Source organism: Elgaria multicarinata, chromosome 7 (assembly GCF_023053635.1).
Source record: "Elgaria multicarinata webbii isolate HBS135686 ecotype San Diego chromosome 7, rElgMul1.1.pri, whole genome shotgun sequence".
NCBI classification, from domain to species: Eukaryota; Metazoa; Chordata; class Lepidosauria; order Squamata; family Anguidae; genus Elgaria; species Elgaria multicarinata.
The window spans coordinates 72,945,320-72,967,424 of record NC_086177.1 but is presented as its reverse complement, the minus strand read 5'-3'; the positions used below and the strand labels follow the sequence as shown (position 1 = coordinate 72,967,424).

The 22,105-nt window shown below is 38.6% G+C and overlaps 2 protein-coding genes across 6 annotated transcripts in view; both read right to left on the bottom strand.

Moving 5' to 3' along the window:
- MCMDC2 (minichromosome maintenance domain containing 2) overlaps positions 1-11,313 on the bottom strand; it is a 28,005-nt gene extending 16,692 nt beyond the window's left edge. The window contains exons 1-8 of the mRNA XM_063130805.1: positions 11,214-11,313; positions 10,985-11,115; positions 10,832-10,891; positions 6,581-6,776; positions 5,483-5,605; positions 4,114-4,221; positions 2,356-2,484; positions 4-241 (exon numbers count right to left, since the gene is read on the bottom strand). Coding sequence (XP_062986875.1) covers positions 4-241; positions 2,356-2,484; positions 4,114-4,221; positions 5,483-5,605; positions 6,581-6,776; positions 10,832-10,891; positions 10,985-11,115; positions 11,214-11,313 — 1,085 coding nt within the window. The remainder of the gene's footprint in view (positions 1-3; positions 242-2,355; positions 2,485-4,113; positions 4,222-5,482; positions 5,606-6,580; positions 6,777-10,831; positions 10,892-10,984; positions 11,116-11,213) is intronic.
- A 4,133-nt stretch (positions 11,314-15,446) lies between these two features.
- SGK3 (serum/glucocorticoid regulated kinase family member 3) overlaps positions 15,447-22,105 on the bottom strand; it is a 78,452-nt gene continuing 71,793 nt past the window's right edge. For 4 of the 5 annotated variants that reach the window (XM_063130799.1, XM_063130800.1, XM_063130802.1 and 1 more), the window contains 3 exons: positions 21,272-21,427; positions 17,622-17,711; positions 15,447-16,474 (listed from right to left, as the gene is read on the bottom strand). In XM_063130799.1, coding sequence (XP_062986869.1) covers positions 16,304-16,474; positions 17,622-17,711; positions 21,272-21,427 — 417 coding nt within the window. In that variant the 3' untranslated portion in view covers positions 15,447-16,303. Of the gene's footprint in view, positions 16,475-17,621; positions 17,712-21,267; positions 21,428-22,105 lie in introns of those variants that run through there. The other variant, XM_063130803.1, reaches the window with a different exon arrangement.

The window sequence follows — 22,105 nt, the reverse complement described above, 5'->3', positions numbered from 1 at the left end:
TACCGCTCTAATATTAGAGAATCGTTTGTCATTGCCAAAAGATCCAGGTAACCTGTTGTTGTGTCATCTCTGTCAGTTGTCTGTACTAGACTCAATAATATGCCAAGTTTGAGAGTGTTGTAAATGCCTGGTGGAAGAACTTGTGAAGCAAAACTATTGGCCAGAACAGCTGTAAATCTCCAATACGAATTTGAAGTCAAAGAAAGCAGATACTTAAAATTTTCACTGATACAGGCAGGGCCTAAAACAAACAAACAAAAATATCTTACCAATTTTTAAAAATTAAGGGTTGGATCTAGAATTGTGTGGAGGTGGGAGTGTTTTCTGAAGTCCACTCAGGAGAGGTTACTGCCAGCGAAAGCAAACAGGATCCAGCCCATAAATTGGTTGGGAAACTTTCCAGCCAAGTGGACCAGCGTCACTGTTTCTGGGGGAAATCTCAGGATCCAAAAGAACCCTCTTCCAAGGCAAACACATTCTTGAACTCCAGCAGGAAAATGAGTAGGGAAGAGTTGATGGAAGCCCAGTTCAAATATCCATCAGGGACCACACAGAAGTGTGCTGGGTTTTTTCTCTCTCTTCAAACTGAAAAATCTGCTGGCGTAGAACTGCTGCTGAAGAAATGCTTAGACCTAGCTGGCACTTTGATTTGTGAGGTTCCAGACTGGGGACAAAAGAACCTAAGGATAAGAAGAGCCATGCTGGATCAGACCAGGAGTCCACCTAGTCCAGCATTCTGTTCACACAGTGGCTAACCAGCTGTTGACCAGGAACTCACAAGGAGGGCATGAATGCTCCCTCCTACCCATGTTTCCCTGCAACTGGTGTATGTAGGCTTACTGCCTCTGCTCTTGGAGGTAGCACATAGCTATAAGCCATCAATAGCCTTCTCTTCCAGGAATTTATCTAATCCATTTTTAAACCATGAAAATTAGTGGTCATCACTACATGTAAACAGAGAACAAATTCCTGATAATTCCTTTCTGGAATTAAGGGGATTGGTGGGAGAATGGCTTTCAGTGCAGAATAAAATGAGATCCCTGTGACTGGTACAAACTTTTTAATGTTCAAGAGGAGTTTGATCCTCTTGAACATTTATTGTGCATCATTGTCATTCTGTGATACTCCTCTATGGGATTCTCTGTCGAGTAAACCCATTTTTTTCTGGACCACCTTTCACAAGCATCATGAGAATGAGAGGGAATATGTTTATTGCTACAAGCTTATTGGTGGCTTTGTTTGCAAAAAGCACCAACAAATAATGATACTTATGAGAACATAGACTTTGTTTCCCCATGTTCATGTAGTTTAGCAAGAGTATGTGGTGGTATGGCTTACGAAGATCAGTGTGATGGATTAAATTGCTATGGAGTGCTAAAAGGGTAGGTGTGCAGTGGTGTGGAGTGGATTATATGACACAGAAGCCACCACACAGGCATCCTTGTGCTTTCCAATGAAGCAAAAAAGTTGGGGATTTACCCCAACTTTTTTGTCTGGAGCGTGGTGAGGATGGCGCATCGTGTCGGAGGCATGGCCAGGCAGATGGCGAGCCCTGATTGGTTGCCCTCTTCTCAGGCAAGGGGTGACCTGGCGAGCTGAATGGTTGCTGGAACAGCCCTGTGCTGCCTCCACGGAAAGAAGTGTCTCCCTTTTGCTGGGGGGCGGGAAGGTAAGGGGGGAAAAGCCAGGAGGGATGGCAGTGGTGCCGGTGGCAGCTCCCCACCCCTCCCATGATCCACATAAATCCCACATTCGCTCCTTTGCTTGGGGATAACAGCGGTGCAACCCCACAGGAATGAAAGTGTGGGGTGGGGGCAATGCATTGCCAACTCAGAGCTGTGAAGATACCCCCCTAGACAGTGCAGGGTTTATTACCACATTATAAAGTAATTTAAGCCTCAAATGTGAAAAGCTATTTAAGTGTTGTTAGATCACAGATTAATAGGTAGAGGGCACTCTCTGTCTGTTATTTCAGTTTGAATATTGTAAGAAATGCAATTAATACTTTATTATTCTGAAATAGCAGACAAATAGGGCCCTCAAGTTGCAATGTGAATTATGTTGTATATATTTGTTAATTCAAACCTGCTCAAGCTAGAAATAAGATATGAAAATATTAAAGACCAAAAAGTACTTTGCATTTTGCACAGTTAATTTATTGAGATGAGAGTGCATACCCAATTTTTAACTGCATAGTGTGTCCCAAAGAAATATGGATAGGTGTATGTGTGTGAGAAAGTGCGTGTGTGTGTGTGCGTCCTCAAACCCCACTTGTTATCGGTGCCATTTCTTTTAAAGATTTTCAACCAGGAACTGTCAACTGGCACATCTACCTTCAATATCCTCTTGGCTTACCAGTGAGATTAGAGAGGTGTACACTGTTTGCTTCCAAGCAAACTGTGGCTTGAGAGCAGCTTTGCATACAGACTGGAATTCCTATAACTTTGTATCTGTTCCCTATTTTCATTTTATTGGAAAGTTCATCTGTTAAGAGAGAGAAAAAAGCATATGGGAATATATTAATGTGCAGATCAATCCTAAATGGGTGGGCAGGTCTGTGGCGGAAGATTTGCCAAGCCCTGTTGATTCAACACAGCAGAGAAGTGTGTGACTTTTTAGCAGTTTTTTTTAAACCCAGCTGATCTTTATTCTTGTTATTTCCCCTCCTGTTGAAACCAATGAGAGGGAAAATACGTACTGTAGTTTCAGGCCAGGGGAATGAAGGAGCTTTGATTCCAGTAGATCCAAAGCTGTCTCTGCCCCACCAACACTTGTTTTGTAGTCTGCTGCTGGAAAGTTCTCTTATACCTATGGAGCTTTCCACAGACATACCAAAGGCCTCCATGGTAGAAATGCCACCCTGTTGCAGAGGTCCTCTCCACCAATGAAGCATTTTAATCCTGCTCAGCCAGGCTTCAGAAGGAATTAGGACTGAGCTCAAATACAATAGATGTAAACTCTTAAATTCAGAGTTTAAAGGCATTGGTTCAGATTGCAAGTGCTAAGTAAAGTTGTCCAAGAAAATATTTATTTTCTAAATGTACTTGAAACATTGAAACAAAATGATATATAGAGATACTTGGGCATTCTGGCTACAAGAGCATTTTCTACTTTCAATATAATCTCATTTTAAAAGGTATCTTTTAGGCTTATCATACGTTTCTTCTTGCTACATGTACAGAATTGTACTGCAAGGGGTGACTCACATGGCCAACTCTATGACCCTAGTGTTATGAATTGTTCAACATGCATCCAGATCATTAATCAAGTGCATTCAGAAATCTTTTTTAAAAAACCTTCTGAACAAACTGTATCTTAGAAAAATAACACATTTCAGGGCATTTCATACATAGCAGATCTATTCCAGGTTATTTAGGTGAGATTTGTTCTAGAGATGTTCTCATGAGTGCAGAAATAAGCCCTTTCAAAACAACAAAAAGTGTACAGAAATGGGCTCTTCTGTTAAAAGTTTTTACTGTGTTCGGCTGAATTATGAAAACCAGAAATGGCAGAGATCACAAAAGAATCATGAAAACAGACAGACAGAGGAAGGATGTTACAAAATCAAGTTATTACATAACAATTTGATCATAGGAAACTAACAGGAGGAAGGCAATTTCCAACAAGAACAAGGTACAGCTGAAGTATTTTCATTTTCTCCTCCTTGCTAGTAATCCTTTTCATTTTCTCCTCTTTTGTGCCAGTGGGAGCGACCACTTGCGCAACGAGTGGAAATGCTCATTTTGGATCAGGCCAGCAAAGCTCCCTTCTGCAAGCTCTGTTGACCTATCCCATTCCAGAAACAAGTGTTTCTGCTCATTTTGGTTTGCTTGTGGAATCACAGAATCTCTGCTGTATCAGTGGTTGCTCCCACTGGTAGATGGACACACTAGGATACCGCCCAATGCCCATGGGCTCCTATTCAAATCTAACACATAAAAACTAAATATAAAGTATTACAAGTCATAACTTACACATTTTAATTCCGAAGCACGTAGATTCAGAGAGTAAAATATTTACTCCAATCAAATGCCACTTTGTTGAATACATTGAGTACTAACCTCTAAAATTCTCAGTCACATAATTATAATTTAAATTAAAAACAAAACCTACCTCTTAGGATCACTGTAAAAGATTGAAATCTGAAATTTGTTTTACTGCTAGAAAATCCTTGAAAAGCACAAATTGCTTTAGCATCAATCATTTCAATCATTTGTTTATCTTAAAAAGAAGAATATTACATGTTTAAAAAATGAATCAAAGTCCACCCCAAGCCATTTAAAAAACATTAAATATCTAGGCCACAATTCGTTTCAAAACACATTTCCTCTCCATCCCAAATGTACATGCACCATCCCATGTATTCTTTGAGACCCACTTCCTTCTGACAAAATATCCCCGTATTCTTCCACCCGCAACTGATTTTGGGGGATTTTCCTTTACCACATTTTTCGGTGAGTTTGCCAACTATCAGATGTAGATTTGGAGGGGGGGCAAAAGGGGCCCTAAAGGGAAGGGAGAGGTGGGAAAACCACATTCATAGAATTAAATTTTTGTTCACAGAATGGAAGTTGGGAGCCAAGCTATTGTCCTAAACTTTCTACCTGGGCCGTGTCTTGATGACAAAGCCTTGGCTGCTTGTTCCCTTGAAACCCTGCATCATCGTAGGGTGGGAATGCTAAATCCATCATTGCCAGAGGGAGTGTGGGCTTTCCGAACAAAAAAGCTGCAGTGCCAGCAACATTTCAGCTCCTTGAGCCCGCCCCCTGCCCTGCCTTCCCGGCTTACCACGTCCTATCCTGAATTTCCATCCACCCCTGGAAATGCCCCCAGCTTGAACCCAAAGCTAGGTCACCACCAACAGACAATGGAATGTAGGTGGTGACCTTGCAGCAAAGGGAAAAGCTGTGGTAAGTTGGCTAGTTTTAAAGTGCGCAGTTTCGTTGAAAAAGCCTGTGGTGGGTGACTTGGCAGCTGTGTTGTATAAATGATGCTGTGCCACTGCGCAGCCACCATGGAGTATAAGAGGCACAATGTCTTTATTCTGGCTTATCAGAGTCATCTTTATTTACTTATAATTTAAAGAAACTGATAAATCTTAACATTTTGTAACCTCCTTCTGTTAAAAAACAACAACCTGTCCTAACTACCAATCATTAATCTTATGATATTATCAGGATGTTGAAACATCAGAAAACTTCATGAATTATAAAATAATCCTAATGCCAGATCTTTGACTAATAGAATGCTGGAAGACTGAGTTGTCTGTATGAGACATATTCAAACATGGAAAGTGGAAAGCCTATCAAAGATGCAAGGCCCCCATGCTGGATCCACTCCACTACAAGCTCTACTCACACTATGAAGATGGCTTTGCATTTTGTCCTCTATCCCTTTTCTTTCTCTTGTTTCCCAATAGCACCCCCTCACCATAATAAAATGAATGTAGTCATTGAATTTGTATCATTTGTATATTTTTTACCGCCAAGTACTCGATATTTCATATTTTCTTGCAGTGGTACAGTACATAAACTGCATACAAAATCATTTCTCAGTGTTGCAGATTCTGTAGCTCCAGGAGTATGTACTCTTATATACTGAAACCCTAAGTGGAGCATGCAAAAGATCAAATTCAGTTTTCTAAACAATAAAGCACTAAACATTCTTCTTTGGTTTTTAGTTTCATTTTATAATTAGCATTACACAGCAAACCAGCTCTGACAATCTACCCATTTAAACAGGAATGTATATCCAATTCTTTAATTTGGGGCAAGTGCAGAGAACTATGGCAGGTTTTGGAGCCATTAGGCAGCCTAGGGTTTGCATATATTTGCCATCTCCATATATTTGTCACACAGTTGGGTGAATTTGGACAATCACAGTGAGGGAAGCAACCATTGTGGCTGGTCCCCACATTCCCATATGACCGCCATTTGCATTATTCCCCACGCTGCAGCACAGTTTTGCATGTCATCGAAAACCAGTGTGTGGCACGGCAGGGTGGGGTTCGTACCCACTCTACAACCTCTACTGTACTTTGTAAGTTGTAGGGTAGGTATGAACCCCCTGCTGTGCACTGGGTTCAGATGACATGCTAACGTGCACAGCAGTGTGGGGAATAATGCAAATGATAGTTGCACATGCCGCATGTACGGGGGTGGGACGATGGTTGCTTCTCTCACTGTGATCATCTGAACCCAGTCAATATTTGCATGGAAGTGGAGACAGATTATAATCTTTGTACTTTTGAAATGTATGCTGGAGAGTTTTCTATTAATCACTAAAAACTTAGGACACTATTGCTAAGCACTATGTTCAATAAACAATGATTCAGTACATATGGGTAGATATATATAACTAATAACTGGCACTGTTATGTATGTTTTCTCTTTGGCCTATCCTAAAACTACTGTTTTTTCCATGTAGGGAGGTTTCAAAATTAGATTTAGGCTTCATGCATTGGGTGTGTGGGGAGAGTAGCATATATGACATTCGCCATAAAAGCTTTGTGTTATAAGTAGATGTAGTCTATGAACACCACGGTTTATAGCCCCACTTAAATGCTTCCAGGATGGCATACCTTCAGAAAATTGACATGTTTCTTCAGAACAAACAAATCTTGCTCCTTGTGTATATTTTGTTACAGTAGTCATTGCAACCACTATGCCCTCTGACATATAAAATCTCTGAGAAGTGTAATCAAATGGAAATTTGCAAAGACTGAGAACATAACTGGGCAGGGAAGGTAAATGTGTCAGTTTCAAGACTATGTTCATCTAAAAGTAAAATAATACAAATGCACAAGATCATGTCAATTATAAACCACAAATAGAGACACCAAAAATATAACCATTACAAGAAACTTGTATCAATGGCATCATGAAATAAAAAGAGCTCAGCTTAGAATTGCTATGCCCTAAAGCAGTCACTTTTGCTAAGTGTGCAAAGCACATTATCACTTTAATCCTAACAACCCTGTAAAATAGGACAATATTGTGATGTCCATTACAGCTGGAAGGTGGGGGCAGTTGTCCAAGGCTAACAAATGTGATCATGATTGATGTGGAGTAGAACCAGAGGACTTCCAGATCCTACCTCGTCCATTTAACACATTTAACCACTATACTGCACCACCTGCTGATTGAGACACACTATTTGGATTGAGGCAGCCATATATTTTGTCTATTATCTAAAGGAACTTTTGAGCATTGTATAGGGCCCATTGTATAGGGTCCCTGCCACGACACAGGCTCTGAACAACAGGCCTGGCTGCGGACACTCCCTGCTCAAACCAAGCACCACTGCTTGATACGCCTGAGGCGAGGGACAAACACCGCCTTTCTCCAAACTATGTGGAGAAAGGGGTTAAATGGAGAAGGATTTCAATAATAAAATAATGCACTGTGAATTATATGTGCTGAGGTGAATTATTGTCAGAGTGGGTGTTAAATGTAAATAAATGCAGATGATAATTGCTAAACAGACACGTAGGATTTTTGTGGTAGTTAAAACAAAATAATTAAAATTTATTTTAAAAGTTCACAAGCTTTGTTTCAAAATAAAACATGTAAAAACCTTTTTGAAACTTCTCATCTAATCTTTTCACTCATTCACATACACACTTTCTTGTCATACACACATTCACTCTTGAATTTTATTATCGGTATTGTTTATTTTACACAAACTGTCTATCTGCACACTTTCCTCAAAAGACACTATTCTCTATAATAACTTTGGGAAAGTTATTTCGAGGGGTCGGCCAAATATAACAGCTAGACCAGAGTATCTTATCCCTGCTAAAGTTTGGGAATCCCATTTCTATACTATGTATGCAAGTGGGCAAGTCTCCCAACAGTTTCCAAGAGCTTTAATTAATAGTGCTCCTGAGTGGCCCCCTGTATCTGTTTCTGAAATAAATAACCTTATCCTGAAACTTATACAGGGTAAAGCACCAGGTGGAGACAACATCCCTCCAACTGCTTAAAGCCAATAAAGAGTGGTGGGCGCCAGTTTTGGCAGCCCTATTCACTTGCATGTCGTTCAGCTTGCATCCCAGAAGATTGGGGGCTTGCAATTATCATTCCAATATACAAAAAAGGGAAAAGATCAGACCGTGTAAATTACGGACCTATCAGCCTTTTAAGTATAATTAGTAAATTGTATGCCAGCCATCTTCATGAAAAACTAGTTATGTGGCTGGATCAAGAAAATATTCTAGAAGATGAACAGGCAGGATTTAGGTCTGGGCGATCTACTATTGACCAAGGCTTGGTTCTCCAACACCTGGTTGAAAAATATGCATCAAAAGTTAGAGGACCTCTCTATGCAGCCTTTATTGATTTCAAATCAGCCTTTGACCTAATTTCAAGAGAGAGGTTATGGGAAAAATTTGAGGATACAAATATTGATAGATGTCTCTTAACTCTCATACGCTGCTTATATGAGAACACTTATCTTCGGATAAGTTGCGATTGGGTGGGACACCTAACTGATCAAATCCCAACTTTTAATGGAGTAAAGCAAAGCTGTATACTTGCACCTACTCTATTTAATTTCTATATCAATTCATTATTTAAAGTGTGAGGGAAGTATGTTCCCATCCCCCAAAATTGGCAAATAAGCCCTTGTCAGTACTTCTGTATGCCGAGGATGCTGTGCTGCTTTCTTTAACAAGTGTAGGACTAAGACTTCTTTTAAAAGCGTTAGACCTCTGTTGTAAAAATGAATTACTGTTGATTAACCATCTTAAATCCAAGGTTATGTTTTTTTTCAGAAGAAGGTTAAAGTATAAATGGCAGATGAACAACTATCCCATTGAACAAGTTTCATCCTTTAGATACTTGGGTATAACATTTCATTCTTCTGGCTTATGGAGTCTGCAAACTAAAAATGCAATTGAGAATGCACAGAGAAGCATCAAGGCTCTTCTCTACTTTTTCTATATGAAAAAAGGCCAATATATTCCCTCAACCATTCAAGTTTTCAAGGTGAAGGCCATCTCCCAGATGTTATATGGATCACAGTTGTGTGTATACAAAAGTTTTGCCCCCTTTGAAGTCACTCAGACTAAGTTTTTGCGTTCAGTGTTGGGAGTCCAAGTTGTGTTCCAAATGTAATTGTTTGTTTAGAGACAGGGCAAATTTCTATTGAGACCTGTATATGGATCCTTAGGATTCATTACTGGCTGAAGCTGATTTTCTCCCCAGTGGGCCTGGCCCCACTGACATTAATTGAAACATTCCAGACAAAATGGAAATCTACACTATATGAAAAACGGAGAGTTCTGGGCTTCTCACCAAATGCCCTAGTTGCTCTTGGTTATGAAAAAGCTAAAATGACAATTCAACAACGTATTTGGGATATGGAATTGCAAAATCATTTGAGTTTGGCTTCAAGGTATCCTGAATTTAGAGATAATGGGAGGATATTTGCTTATGCAAAATATCTGGTGGACTTGAATATTCCTAAATTCAGGAAAGCTTTCACTCTGGCCAGGTTTAACGTTCTGCCTTCAGCCCTTTTGGATGGAAGGTTTGGAAATATACCCTACCAAGAACGGGTATATCCTTGTGCGATGGGTAAAGTGGAAACAGTAGCATTGTTCCTTTTATCAAGATTTGCGCCAAACATTTATAACCTCTATCTTGCAGCGAACTCCCGGTAGATCAGATGAATATTACATAAAACATCTTCTATCGGATCAGAATCCTCAGGTTACTCTAAAAATGGCCAGTTTTTATGCGGCTGCCATAAGCCGACGGAAATTGATGTTGAAGAATTTTATTGTACTTTAGACTTAGGCTGAGACTGTCGTGTTTTTTGTATTTTATGTATGTATTTTATTGTATGTTGGGTTTTTTAAATATTATTGTGATGTTTTCTGCTGTGCTGGTCTATGACCGAAACAAACAAACAAACATACTGAACTTCAAATTCTCTAGAATAAGTACTCTACACACTAAGAGCTAACATACAGAGCTAACATACAGAGAGCTCACAATCTCCTCAGTCACTCTCTTATATATCACTCTTCCCCCTCCCAAGACATTCTAACTCTACCCACTCAGGTCAACATTCTAAGCACTACAGACTTACTAATTTAGACATGCATTAGGGAACTGACTTGTGGGGTGTAACACCACAGTCCCCCCCTTTGATCTTTTTTTTGGGATGCACCAGATACTCTGGTTCCAGTCCAAAGCTCCATCTGTACACGTTGCTCCAATATTTATGTCAGCATTGGGTGTAACTCTACCCATCCAATGACAATGCAGGTGTGGAGCTGCCACTGCCATTAATATCTTAATAATAATTTTTCTCTTTCAAGATGGGAACGTGTTCTGAAAATCCAATGCATGTGGTTTGGGTCTGCCTTTTCTTGTTGTCTAATTATTAACTTTTTCATAAGGAAGCTTACTATAATTAAGGAATAATTATAAGGGCTTAAGGAATATGCTTCAGAAGAAATATTATACCAAATCAGAAAAACAAAGGTGGGAGTACGAAGCTATGGGCAGTATCCACTCCTTCCCCAGCACTAGTAGGTTCCACTGCTAGTGCAACAGGAAGCTAATGGTTTCAGAAACATCTGGAAAGAGCAGAAACACTCATTTCCAAAATGGGGCAGGTCAGCAGAGCTTGCAGAAGGGGGCTCTGCTGACCTATCCCATTCTAGAATCAAGTGTTTCTGTTTGTTTCCGGGGTTGCTGTAGGAAGTGCTTGTTCCAGTTGTGCTAGCAGTGGGTCCAGTATTGGATACCGCCCTATAAATACAATGATTATTTTTTTAAAAAAAAAAAAAAACAGAACTTGAAAAGTAGTGCAAACCTACCTGAGCTTCGGTCTGCAGTTGTTGAATTAGTGACAACGTTTTAACAGCTGTAAAACACACCTATAATTCAAAACCCAATTCATTTTGTAAGAAAATTGTAGTTTAAAATGGTCATTAAAGGTTTGTTTAATCAAAATGTATGAAATTCCTTACAGACTGAAAAATCTGAGTGGCCTTCACAGGTTCATGCAGAATATAGTTTCCAAGAGTAGCATCTAACTCAGTAATATCAGATGGATTTACAGATATAAGAAACCGAAAAACAGCATAGCTTTGCTTTGAGTCTGTAAGGCCAGAAAGCAACAAGCATTACCATTGCCCATATACTGATATAAATTAAATAGATATTTCATTAATATTTTTTAAAATTGCTAAATACCACCATTGTATAATTTGCAGTCATCCATAAATTTCTGAAGACCACCACTCCTGTCAAGATAAGTCAAGGCAATTTCCTTCATTTTCAGAATTTGGGGCCTCATTTTCTCTGGATGGTTTTGTTTCTTTACCAAATCCTTCGTTCACAAGTGCTTATTACTTGGAAGAAGCAGAGATGTAAATAAAGTTAAGACAATGAAACATGCAATAAGAACTTTGTAATAACAAGCTAGCATTTGCACTTCTAGAATATTGTTTAGAGCTGCATGTATTTGCTTATTGTTATAAAATAATACTTATAAAATGCCATCTTGAATTGTACTTTTTATTAAACAACGCAGAGGGAGCATGAAAAGAGGGCTTCCAACTGTCTCTGAAATAATATGATATACTATTAGCCAATGCAGGTAGATGTAGTAAAAAAAAGGGGGGAGGTGGATGGTAGTTGTCAGTTGAATGACTGCCTGAATAGTACTCTCTGATCAACAGTTCTATCATAGATGCCATTTTTATATCCCTCCTTCAAAACCCTATGTGTGTACTGATATCACAATGGATCCATCACCAAGACTGCCACACCTTCCTGCCATTTCTAATGTACCTCCATCCTTCCGTCTGTTTCCGGCATGAATGTGGTGCATCCCTTTCACTAAAGGTCTATTTCAAAATTCAAATGCATAAATTGTTTGTGTGAAAGCAGCCCCATGTCAAACTTGCGTTTAGGCCGACATTAGAGGTTACATGTAGTTTTAAGATTCCCCAGCTTACTTTTTTAAAACCAAAAGCAACCTGGGAGGTGGTACATTTAAGTTGAGGAGGACTGCAAGGGAAAGCTATTTATCATTTTCTCTTTTATTTCTTCCGTCTCTTCAAAATCACCTCCAGGCTGCTTTTTTCCACTCAGCAGGGTGGGGGACGGGGAAGGAGGTACAGGGAACTTGTATTATCTGTTTAATTCTGCCAAGTGCTGCCTCATGTGCCAATGTATGGCAAAACTGTTTTCTAGATCCAACTACATTTGTGTATAACAAAGATAAGGGTAAAAGGATTCAGAGGATGGCTCTAGAACAACTCCCAGTGCACAAAGGTGGAGAATGTAGTCCTGCTGCCCCCACCAATAACTACTTCTTTCCCATAACCATCACAGGGGATCACTGGAAACTGTTTAAACTGTAATTGTTTAATGAACAAACTTTCTGAATTTTTCCTTAATAGCTTATGCCAGTGGCAGAGCGTCTCCCCACTCAGATCAGGTTTGCCCTTTCTCCTTCCCCCCCGTCATATTTTTTTGTGCTGCCACTGCTTCTTCCACAGTGGCAAGAGAACATCTGTCTCTGTTCCTTCTTTCAGACTTCAAATTGCCCTCCACATGAACACCCACCCAAATTAAAAACATAGCCTCTACTTTAGGCTATGGTTTTCTAGTGCTTGGCCCACTTTTTTCCCAATCTCACAATTTTACATTTCTGTTGATGGAGTTTTTGATCTTTGACAGGATAAAAAGTATCAGAGGCACAAAATTTACCTCAGATCAATTAATTAAAGGGACACACATTTATTCTGTACAGTTATTATCACGCTAAAGCCACAGTCCTTTGTGAATCTACAAGTAAGCAAGTCACATAGAACTGCCTTGGAACTACTATAAAATGAACATGTTTAGATTTGGGCCTGTTAATTACCCTTTTAATGCCCACAATCATAGATATTAAACATGACAAAAATGGGAAAACTGATTTCCTCCCACCTTTCAGCGCATGCTTGTGGATTAAAGATTTGAAGTATGAAAGAAAGGGTATTTATTCTCAATTAGTTCCACTGAATAAAGTGTGAGTATTAAAAGAATTGTTAGGCCCCAAACTAAAGATGTTCACTGTGAAGCAGACTCCAGGGAGTTCAATGCATGCTTTGCTGCCTAGGAAATCAGAGGCTGTCCTCAGGACAGGACTCTGCTGAGAGTTGTATTCCCCCCGCCCCAATTGCTGAAAGATGGGCTGTCTGAAAGCCTGTTATGCATCACCTTTTGGGGCTAGAGTTGGGACCCCTGTATAAGAACGGTGGGGTGTATGTGTCTCATCTAGGGTGGAAGTGGGGCTTTTAGTTGGACATTTTGGTTGTGTGTAGGGATATCGTATGCTTCCTTATTTGGTTGGAGGCTGCTGCTAAGGGTTTTGTCTTTCCCCTTTTGCTGCTAGTTTGATTTGGGATAGGTTTCTTATTAGGTCTCTTAATATGGACTATGTAATGGATTATTTGATGGGGTTGTTATTGGCATTGGATATTGTTTATTGACCTATTGGTATGTTTTAACTTATTTAAAACTTTGATATGCTTTAAATGAACTGTTCATTGTTGAACTGTCAAGGTGATATGATAGTGATATTATTGTGTATTATTATTTATTGTATTTAAATTATCTATTTTTTGTGGAAAATGCAGTTGATAAATAAACTGTCTATGGGTTAGATTTTAGAAAGTTTTTAGGATGTTTTAATTATTATTATTATTTATTTATATAGCACCAACAATGTACATGGTGCTGTAAAGAATATACAAATAAAACAGCAATACCCTGTTAGCTTACAGTCTAAAATCACATTAAAACATATGAACAGGGGAAGGGGTTACACAAAACAGAAATAAGGGAATAATCATAGCAATGAGAACAGTAAATCAGACTAAAATACCAAAAGCTATGGAAAACAGATGAGTTTTTAAATGCGTTTTAAAATCTAAGATGGAACTCGTAGTTCGTAGATTCTCTGGAAGAGCATTCCAAGCAAATGGGGCAGCCAAAGGGAACGGGCGAAGCATACATGATTAAAACATTTTAAGGATATTTTAATCATGTATGCTATATTTTAAATCACTTTTTAATGTGTTTTATATTCACTGTTGTTCCCCGCCTCGATACAAGTGGAGAGGCGGGTAAGAAATAAATTATTATTGTTATTATTATTTGATCCATATTTGGGTGCCTGCAATGGGGCTAGCAGAAGTGGACTTCACTGCACCTTCCTTCTAACTGCAGTCTCTAAATAATGCTACACACAAAGTTTGGGGACCCTGCTCAATGGGATAGGCTGTAGTGTGTGGATCCCCCCAAATCCAGTGGAGGCACATTTCATGAGCAGGAATGTTGAAAAAGAGAAAGGTTGCACAGAGGTGCGGTGGTGCTGGAGAGACTCTGTTTAAACAGGAATCCACAGCAACATTTTGTTGCAGGGACCATGTGTATGAATATATTCTGCACCAACTATTTTATGTAATGGGGTTATTGTGTTATGGTACACCCTTGCTGGATATATTACTGGTTTTAGAATAAAAACAGAAGACCTTTAATGCAGCATTCAGCTTCATCATCCTTCTTGCTGACAAAACACAGGAAAAATTATTGCTGTCAAAATACAGGGTTTATTGTTAATTAAGGTATTACCCTAATATGGATTTTGAAATGTTTAATTTGGGCAACATTGCTATCTTCATTTTGTGTGAGACTAAGAAAATAAATCTTCTAAAGCTCTCAAGCTTTAATGTCATTTTATTTGAAAGAAATAAGAGTGAAGTAAAATTTTGTTTTGTTCTGGGGTTGTTGTTTTGTATTCTGTTAACTTGCAGGGGCTATTTTGTGGGCTGCATCTTTACCATCAGTCAGTGCCCAAGTCCATCTGCAACTCTTTATGCCCCTTGCCACTGGAAGCAAGAGCTCGGAGGCTAGTCTATGACATCAGCTATGAGGGATCAGAAAAGATTGTCATAAACATATATCTAGAAGGGTTGTACATTTTTGTGGGCTTTTAATCAAAAGCTGCTTTGGGAGCCCATCTTGGCTGGTATGAGAGAATTTGGAGTAGCTGCTCAATTGAGTTCTGCTTACATTAGTTTGTTATGCAAGTCTGGATTTTCTTTTACAGTGACAGTTTGCTTTTGTTTTCTCATCTTTCTCTTTTTTCTTTTTATGTTCAAATTTGTCCAGGGTCTTTAGATGGAACGATAATGTTCTAAATCATGGTCATGATGGAAACAAGTTTCAGGCCTCAGGTGGTAAATTCTGTCTTTGTTTCATTCTTGTGATGAGTCTTTGTTTTCCCCCAACCTTCCCCATCCACAAAGCTCCACCTTATATTTAGAATAAATTTATGTCAAAAACGGTGTGGCTAGTCAGTCTTTTGTCAAGCACTGCAGTAGCCTTTCTTTGTCAAGCAATTGAAATCAAAGTAGAGCTCACAAGAAAATATGAATTTTAATGCAATCAAATTGTAATATATTAGTTTTCTACATACAAGAAGGAATTTTCCCTTCTACAAATGCAATAATTTTTTCATCATCTATTTCTTTGGGAAAAAAACACTTAGCTTCTTCTACAAGAAGAGGAAAAAATGTAGCCATTATGAGACAGGTTGTTATCAACAAATATTTAAGGCTAATTCGTTCCATCCTGACAACTTAGAAAGTATTTCTAGGTTTTACAACTAGAATGAATCACATTTATTGAGTAAAGTGGTAAGTGGCTGCATGTCTAGACCCACCATGACTAAAGGCGGCACAGTTTGATCTGAAAGTGAACAATGTTGTACAGTTCTATGATTCTCATTACAGTTAGGAAATTAAGAGGACGCCTGGCCAATAAATCTGCTTGCCTTAAAGAACAAACAAATTGGACTGGGTAACCTTATCTTTTAAAAACAATGATAAACAAAAATAATTGCATAGTAACATTTCAAGCACAAAATCACCATAGATAGTTACAAAGGCCTTTAAATGTGCTAAAGCGTGCTGCTATTCAAGATAGCCAGCCGATCTGGATATGTTAATGTAAACTGGAGGGAAAACAGTCAGTGTCCTTGCTTTAAAAGAGTCACAAGATTAAGAACAGCTAACTAAAGGTACTTGTTCTAAAATAGTTTTGTGCAGCAGGTGTAACAGTCCAAGAAAGTAATCAAAAAATGCCCAGGTTCCTCATATTACAGTAGAGAAAGCTTGTTCAAGGTATCAAATGAGGCACTAGTTGCACATATTTAGAAACTGTTCACAATCAAAACATTTCAGTCCATCTAAAGATGGCTTGCGATGTAATTCTTATTTCCAGAAATCTTAGAGAAATAAGTCTTCAGAAGGTGGGGCATAAGAAAATCCAATGAATGCATCATCTGCTTCCAGCACGCTGGCATTCACAATATTATAGTCAGAAGAAATGCAAACTGAATAGGGTACCATCTCTTCTGTAAATGCTGTGTCAAAGTTCCTGATGTCATCTGGGCCAGACTAGGGAATAAAATATACATAAAATATTGTAAGAAAAAAGGTCTATATTAGAAGAATCATACTTCAGTTAATACAGGGAAACTCTATTAAATAAAACAATTTAGCATATTATACCTATTATGATTACTACTTTATTTAAACATCGATATGAGCCTATTCCCCCCCTTTTTTTATATAGGCCCTGTTCAGACAACACACTAAGCCATGATGGTTTAGTGTTTTCATTAACCATAATGGCAGAGCATGTCATGTGTAGGGTGTTTTCATTAACCATGGTGGCTATATAACTGTGGTTTAACTAGCCTTACTAACCATGTGCTGCAAAAGAGTCAGCGGCCTTAACCATGGCTTAGCTTGTTGTCTATCAGGGCCATGTGGTTAACCCCATGGGTAACTGAGTGCTGTAACCGAGATGCCATTAATGGTGAGAATAATCTTGGGTAAATGGCAGCTATACGGCCACTATATCTGTAAAAGACCTTTTACACAGAATAACATGCCACCTTTTCTACGCATAATAGCAGCTCACTAAGGGGAATGGCCAGCTGCATGGTGCCCCCCAGGCGCTCGCTGAGCTGACCAGTGCAGTCCCTGCATTGGACACCTGCAACATCCCTAGCAGGGAACAAAGGTGTTTTCAATTCCATGCCGCTGTTATTAGCACAGCAACCTTGAACACTCTGAGCTCCCAGGCACAAACACCTGTGGCCACTGCATAAAGTGAAACATCCCCGCCTGCCCAGTCAATGGACAAGAGGCATGAAAACCTCTACCCATGGCTCTCCAAGAAGTTATAGAACAGCAGCTAGTCCCACACTCCACAGCAATGCAAGGAGAAGCTACACACACTCAAGAAGGATGGTTAGGGTGGAGGGTGGTTAGTGCATGTGTGGCAGTAATTCGGAGTAGTTTGTGCTAACCACTATGCATCATAGTTAGCCTAACCGCCCTTCCCCAAGTTATGTCTGAACAGGGCCACAGTTTTCTGCTTTGATCTCATGACAGATTCTCTTCATGCCTTTCTCCCAACACAACCTTTGAATTTCAACACTGTTATTGTTGCTATTTTTAACCACTTAACTGTCACAACTTCTTGGATGAGTTTTTATATTCCAGTTTACTAGGGTAGTATGAATATTGCACCTACCACATTAGGATTAAATGGTGGTGGGATCTTCTTTTGTAGGAGGTCAGTCCAGCTGATAGATTCAAAGAAGGGGTGCCTTTGAATTTCAAGCTGAAATAGAATATAAAGCTACAGTTGTCATTTCACACATGCCACATATACCTATCTTATAAATATTAGAAAGCTTCCCTTTGATGTCCACACATTAAATCTTTGTAATATGTTAATTCAGAAGGCAAAGTTCATAGAGGAGCTCAAATCCACATGACATTTCATAGGTTTTCAGTCTGTAATACGATATTTAAGCGAAAAAGGAATTACCACAGGTTGACAGTAAAATCTTGGAAAGGTTAGTAAATTCATTGTGTTTCCTAGCAATATCTAATGAAACCCAGGTTCTATGAAATGTTTCAAGTATCTAAATGTACATTCTATGGAGCTATCAAAATGCTAAAAAGCATTTTTCTCATTTTTGTATAAACATATAGTAATATTATTCCTTGAACTGATTGTGATAGAACACAGCCATTTGTTCTATTTGGTTTACATTTGTGTTTATAACACTTTGCACATTTTTATTGCCACTATGGCCCCCTAACCCACCCGCTTTCCCTGACTAATAATCCCAAAGAACAGAAATTGAGGATAGATTAGGGGTAGGATCCTGATGAGTGTGTAGCATAAACAGTTGTATAAGGGGCAATAGACTAAAAGAGCTACAAAAAGTATTCCATGAATTCATGGAATCTTAGAATAGTAGAGCTGGAAGGGGACTATAAGGCCATTGACTCCAACCCCCTGCTCAATGCAGGATTGTAAGAATACAATCTAAATGCAACCTAAAAGTTGTCAGGAAATCAGCAGTATATTGGCTGAGCTGTGAATTAGAACATCCCCGTTCAAATCTTGCATCTATCATGAACTCATAGATAGGCTTAATCTCTTTCTGCTTCAGTATTGGAGACAATACTGACCTACCATATATGTTTTATAAGGATACCTAAATATGTATGTGAATTTCTTTGAACGCTATAAAGGCTCTATATATAAATGCAAAGTAAAATTATTATATCAATAATGGACTAAATTGCCTAAATTGTAACCATCTACTGCTATAAATTCTACAATCTAAGTTGGCTATGCTTAAGTGTCATTGACGTCAATGAGGCTTAGTAAGTCATGACAAATCACTGTCCCACTTGCTTCAATGGGACATAAGGGCAAATACGTTTTTCTGGATTTGAGCTTTCACTGGTCTGTGTTTTGATTTTCCACTTCATGCAAAAGCAATTTTCTCTGGATCAACACACCAGCAATTTCAGCCACATGGATCTTAGTTACCCCCTTAACTGAAAAGCGTAATCGTATATAATATCAACCAAGCTTAAGAAATAGCCAGTGTTAGGAAATGAATTTTGTTTACTAGAAGAAATTGCAGCAGCCAAACTCAAATGATTAAAATCTATACTTGGGCAATACGTTTAGTAGGAGAACAGCTACTGCTTCTCTCCCTCAGAATGCACTGCTAGGCATAATCTGATACCTGCAACACCTACCAATGACTAATCCATTCTGAAAATGGGTCTAAAACTCTCATCTTCCTTTTGCTTATTTTCAATTTTCTAATCTTATTTTTTTTCTGATTTCTATCTTAAGTCATATGTTTTTCTATCTTATGGCTCATTCTTGTTGTGTTTATCCTAATTTAGTTTCTATTCGCTGTCTTCTCCTTTCTCAGTTCCCTTTTGCTTGCTCTTTATGGCATTGCCATGCTATTGCTCCTAAAGCTGTTATTAGTCATGTTTTATTTATTTCTAGATCTCTTCTTCTTCCCGCTCTTACAGAAACCTGGCTTCCTGCTCTTGATACTGTGATTGCAGTTGCCCTCTCCTTTGGAGGACTTTCTTTCTCTCATACTAGTCACTTAGGATTGTGGTGGAATGGTGGGCCTCTTACTATCTAGCTTGTGCCAATTTGATTCATGGTTGACCTTCTTTCTCTCAGACAATACTCCTACCCATATTTGGGGGGATTTTAATATTCATGTGGCTAACCCCCAGGATTCTACAGCTTAACGTTTTCCCTAGCTATCTTCTTCTTTTGAACGTAAGTTCTGGTCTGATGCATCCACACCATCCTTTGGTCATTGTCTTGATCTTTTTTTTTACTAAGGATTGCTCTATCTTTCATCTATTTATTGCTTTGTTTTCTCTGTCAGACCATCATTTAGTTTCTTTTGTGGTTAGTTATAATCCTCCTCTCTTATGTTCTGTATCTCGCTCTATTCATGATTTGCATTCTGTTAATCATGAGGCTTTTCCCCAAGCGTTGTCCTCTTCTCTCCCTTCTGCTATTTCTGCTGGTTCTTTGGACTCAGTTGTTTCTGTTTTTAATTCTTTATCTTCAGCTGTTTATAATTTTGCCCCATCATTAACATGGATGGTTCGCCCTACTCAACCTCAGCGTTGGCTCACTTCCTTTACCCGTTACTTTCATTCTTGTGCCCAGCCGGTTGAACAATTTCAGTGGCGGACTAGGGAGTGGGCAGATTATATTCACTACAAATTCTCCCCCCGCCCAATCTTTTCTTCTGCTATCTCTTTGGCTAAAACAGCAGCACTATTCAGCATTAATTCAGACAAATGTCAAGCACCCTCAGCAACTTTTCACTACTTTTAATTCTCTTTTAAAGACTGTCCCGCCATCTCTTCTCCACTCTCTTTCTTGTAATGCCTTTGCTTTTTTTCTTTAACACAAAAAAATCAAACTATTCGTTCTGATTATGCTACTTCTGCCCCTCTTCTGTTACCAACTCTTCAAATTCTGGTTCCTTCTACTTTTTCTATGTTTTCTCTCATCTTGTCTGATGAATTATCTAGAGCATTGTCTTCTTCGAATCCTTTCATTTGTTCTCTTGGTTCTATTCCTTCTTGACTTTTATGTTAGTCCTGTTGCCCTTCTTTGCTTCATGTTATTGAACTCTCCTTGTCTTCCAGATTGTTTCCCTCTGCTTTTAAGCATGCTACAGTTTCTCCTATTCTTAAAACAACCTTCTCTTGATGAGCTCTCTCTTTCTAATTACCGTCCTATTTCTTTCTTGCCTTTTATTTCAAAAGTCTTGGAATGGGTGGGGTTTATTCACATTGCCTTAACTTTCTTGTAATTTTGTCCTGGATCTTTTTCAATCTGGATTCTGTCCCTTGCATTCCACAGAGACAGCTCTTACAAAAATTACCTATGATATTCTCACTGCCAAGTCTGTTCTGTTCTTATTCTTCTTGATCTTTCTGCGGCCTTTGACATGGCTGATCGTGATCTTTGCTGGATTCCTTTCATGAAATTAGGCTTTGCAACTCCATTTTTGACTGGTTTTTCTTCTTACCTGTTGGGTTGTTCATTTAATGTGCTGACTAGTGGCTGCACTTCATCTTCTTTCCCCCTTTATTTGGGGTTTCACAGAGTTTAGTTTTGGGCCCACTGTTGTTTTATAGATTTAGATATAACCCAACTATGGATCCCCCCACAATTATTAAAAGTTTTATATCAAGCAGCTTCCACATAAAGGATAATTTTGAAAGACAAGCAAATATTTCTAATTCTTATCTAGTGGAGTTGTAGCCCTAAACTTGTATTTATTTACTACTTTGTTTCATTTTGGAGATATTACATACAAAGTCTTCTTTAGCTCCAAGTCTGTTTTGCCTCTCTTTCTCCAAAAGTTCTTCCAGAATAGACCAAGCTGTAAGACTGATCCCTGGCCTTAAATGTAAGGGTTTGTGAAGAATGTTTTCATACATCTCAGCAACATCACGACAGTAAAAAGGAGGCTGGAAAAGAGGGAAAAGATACACAATTTGAAAGCTAAACTAAGACAGGAGACTTTTGTGAGAAACGTCGATGAAGGCATAATTTTGAAAGATCACCCATGTCAGATTAGAGAGAATTCACCTCAGAGATTATGGGAGAGAACAGCTAAGAGTGCAGTAAGTTCATGTCATAATGGTGCGAGAGAAGCTTTTTTTAAAATGACCGGAGCACTGCTTCAGCATTCTCTTCTATTTGGATACTCACTGAAATGAATTGCTATCAGGCCTTCTTCATGTTTGGGATTAAGCAAATATGGTTTTTAAAAAATTAATTACATTATTATTATTATTATTATTATTATTATTATTATTATCTTATTTTCATTGGATTATAGTTTCAGATTTGCTATTCACCCTAAGCCCTAGAAGGTTAGACCACAAATTTAACAAAATAAAAAATGAGTTGGTGTTTTTTTTTAAGGATATTTGCTATATCATGGAATAAATATGGCCCACACCATAACATTTACCTCCAAGAGGCACACTCTGGGACACATTTTGGTTTTACGAAAGCAACCTCAACTGGAATGATCTGAAATGCAAAAATCAAGCAGTTGTTCCAACCCTCATGATCATGGGAGGAAAACAGCCTTTTTTCTATTTGGCAATATTTGCTTTTTATATAAAGATTTTCAGTGA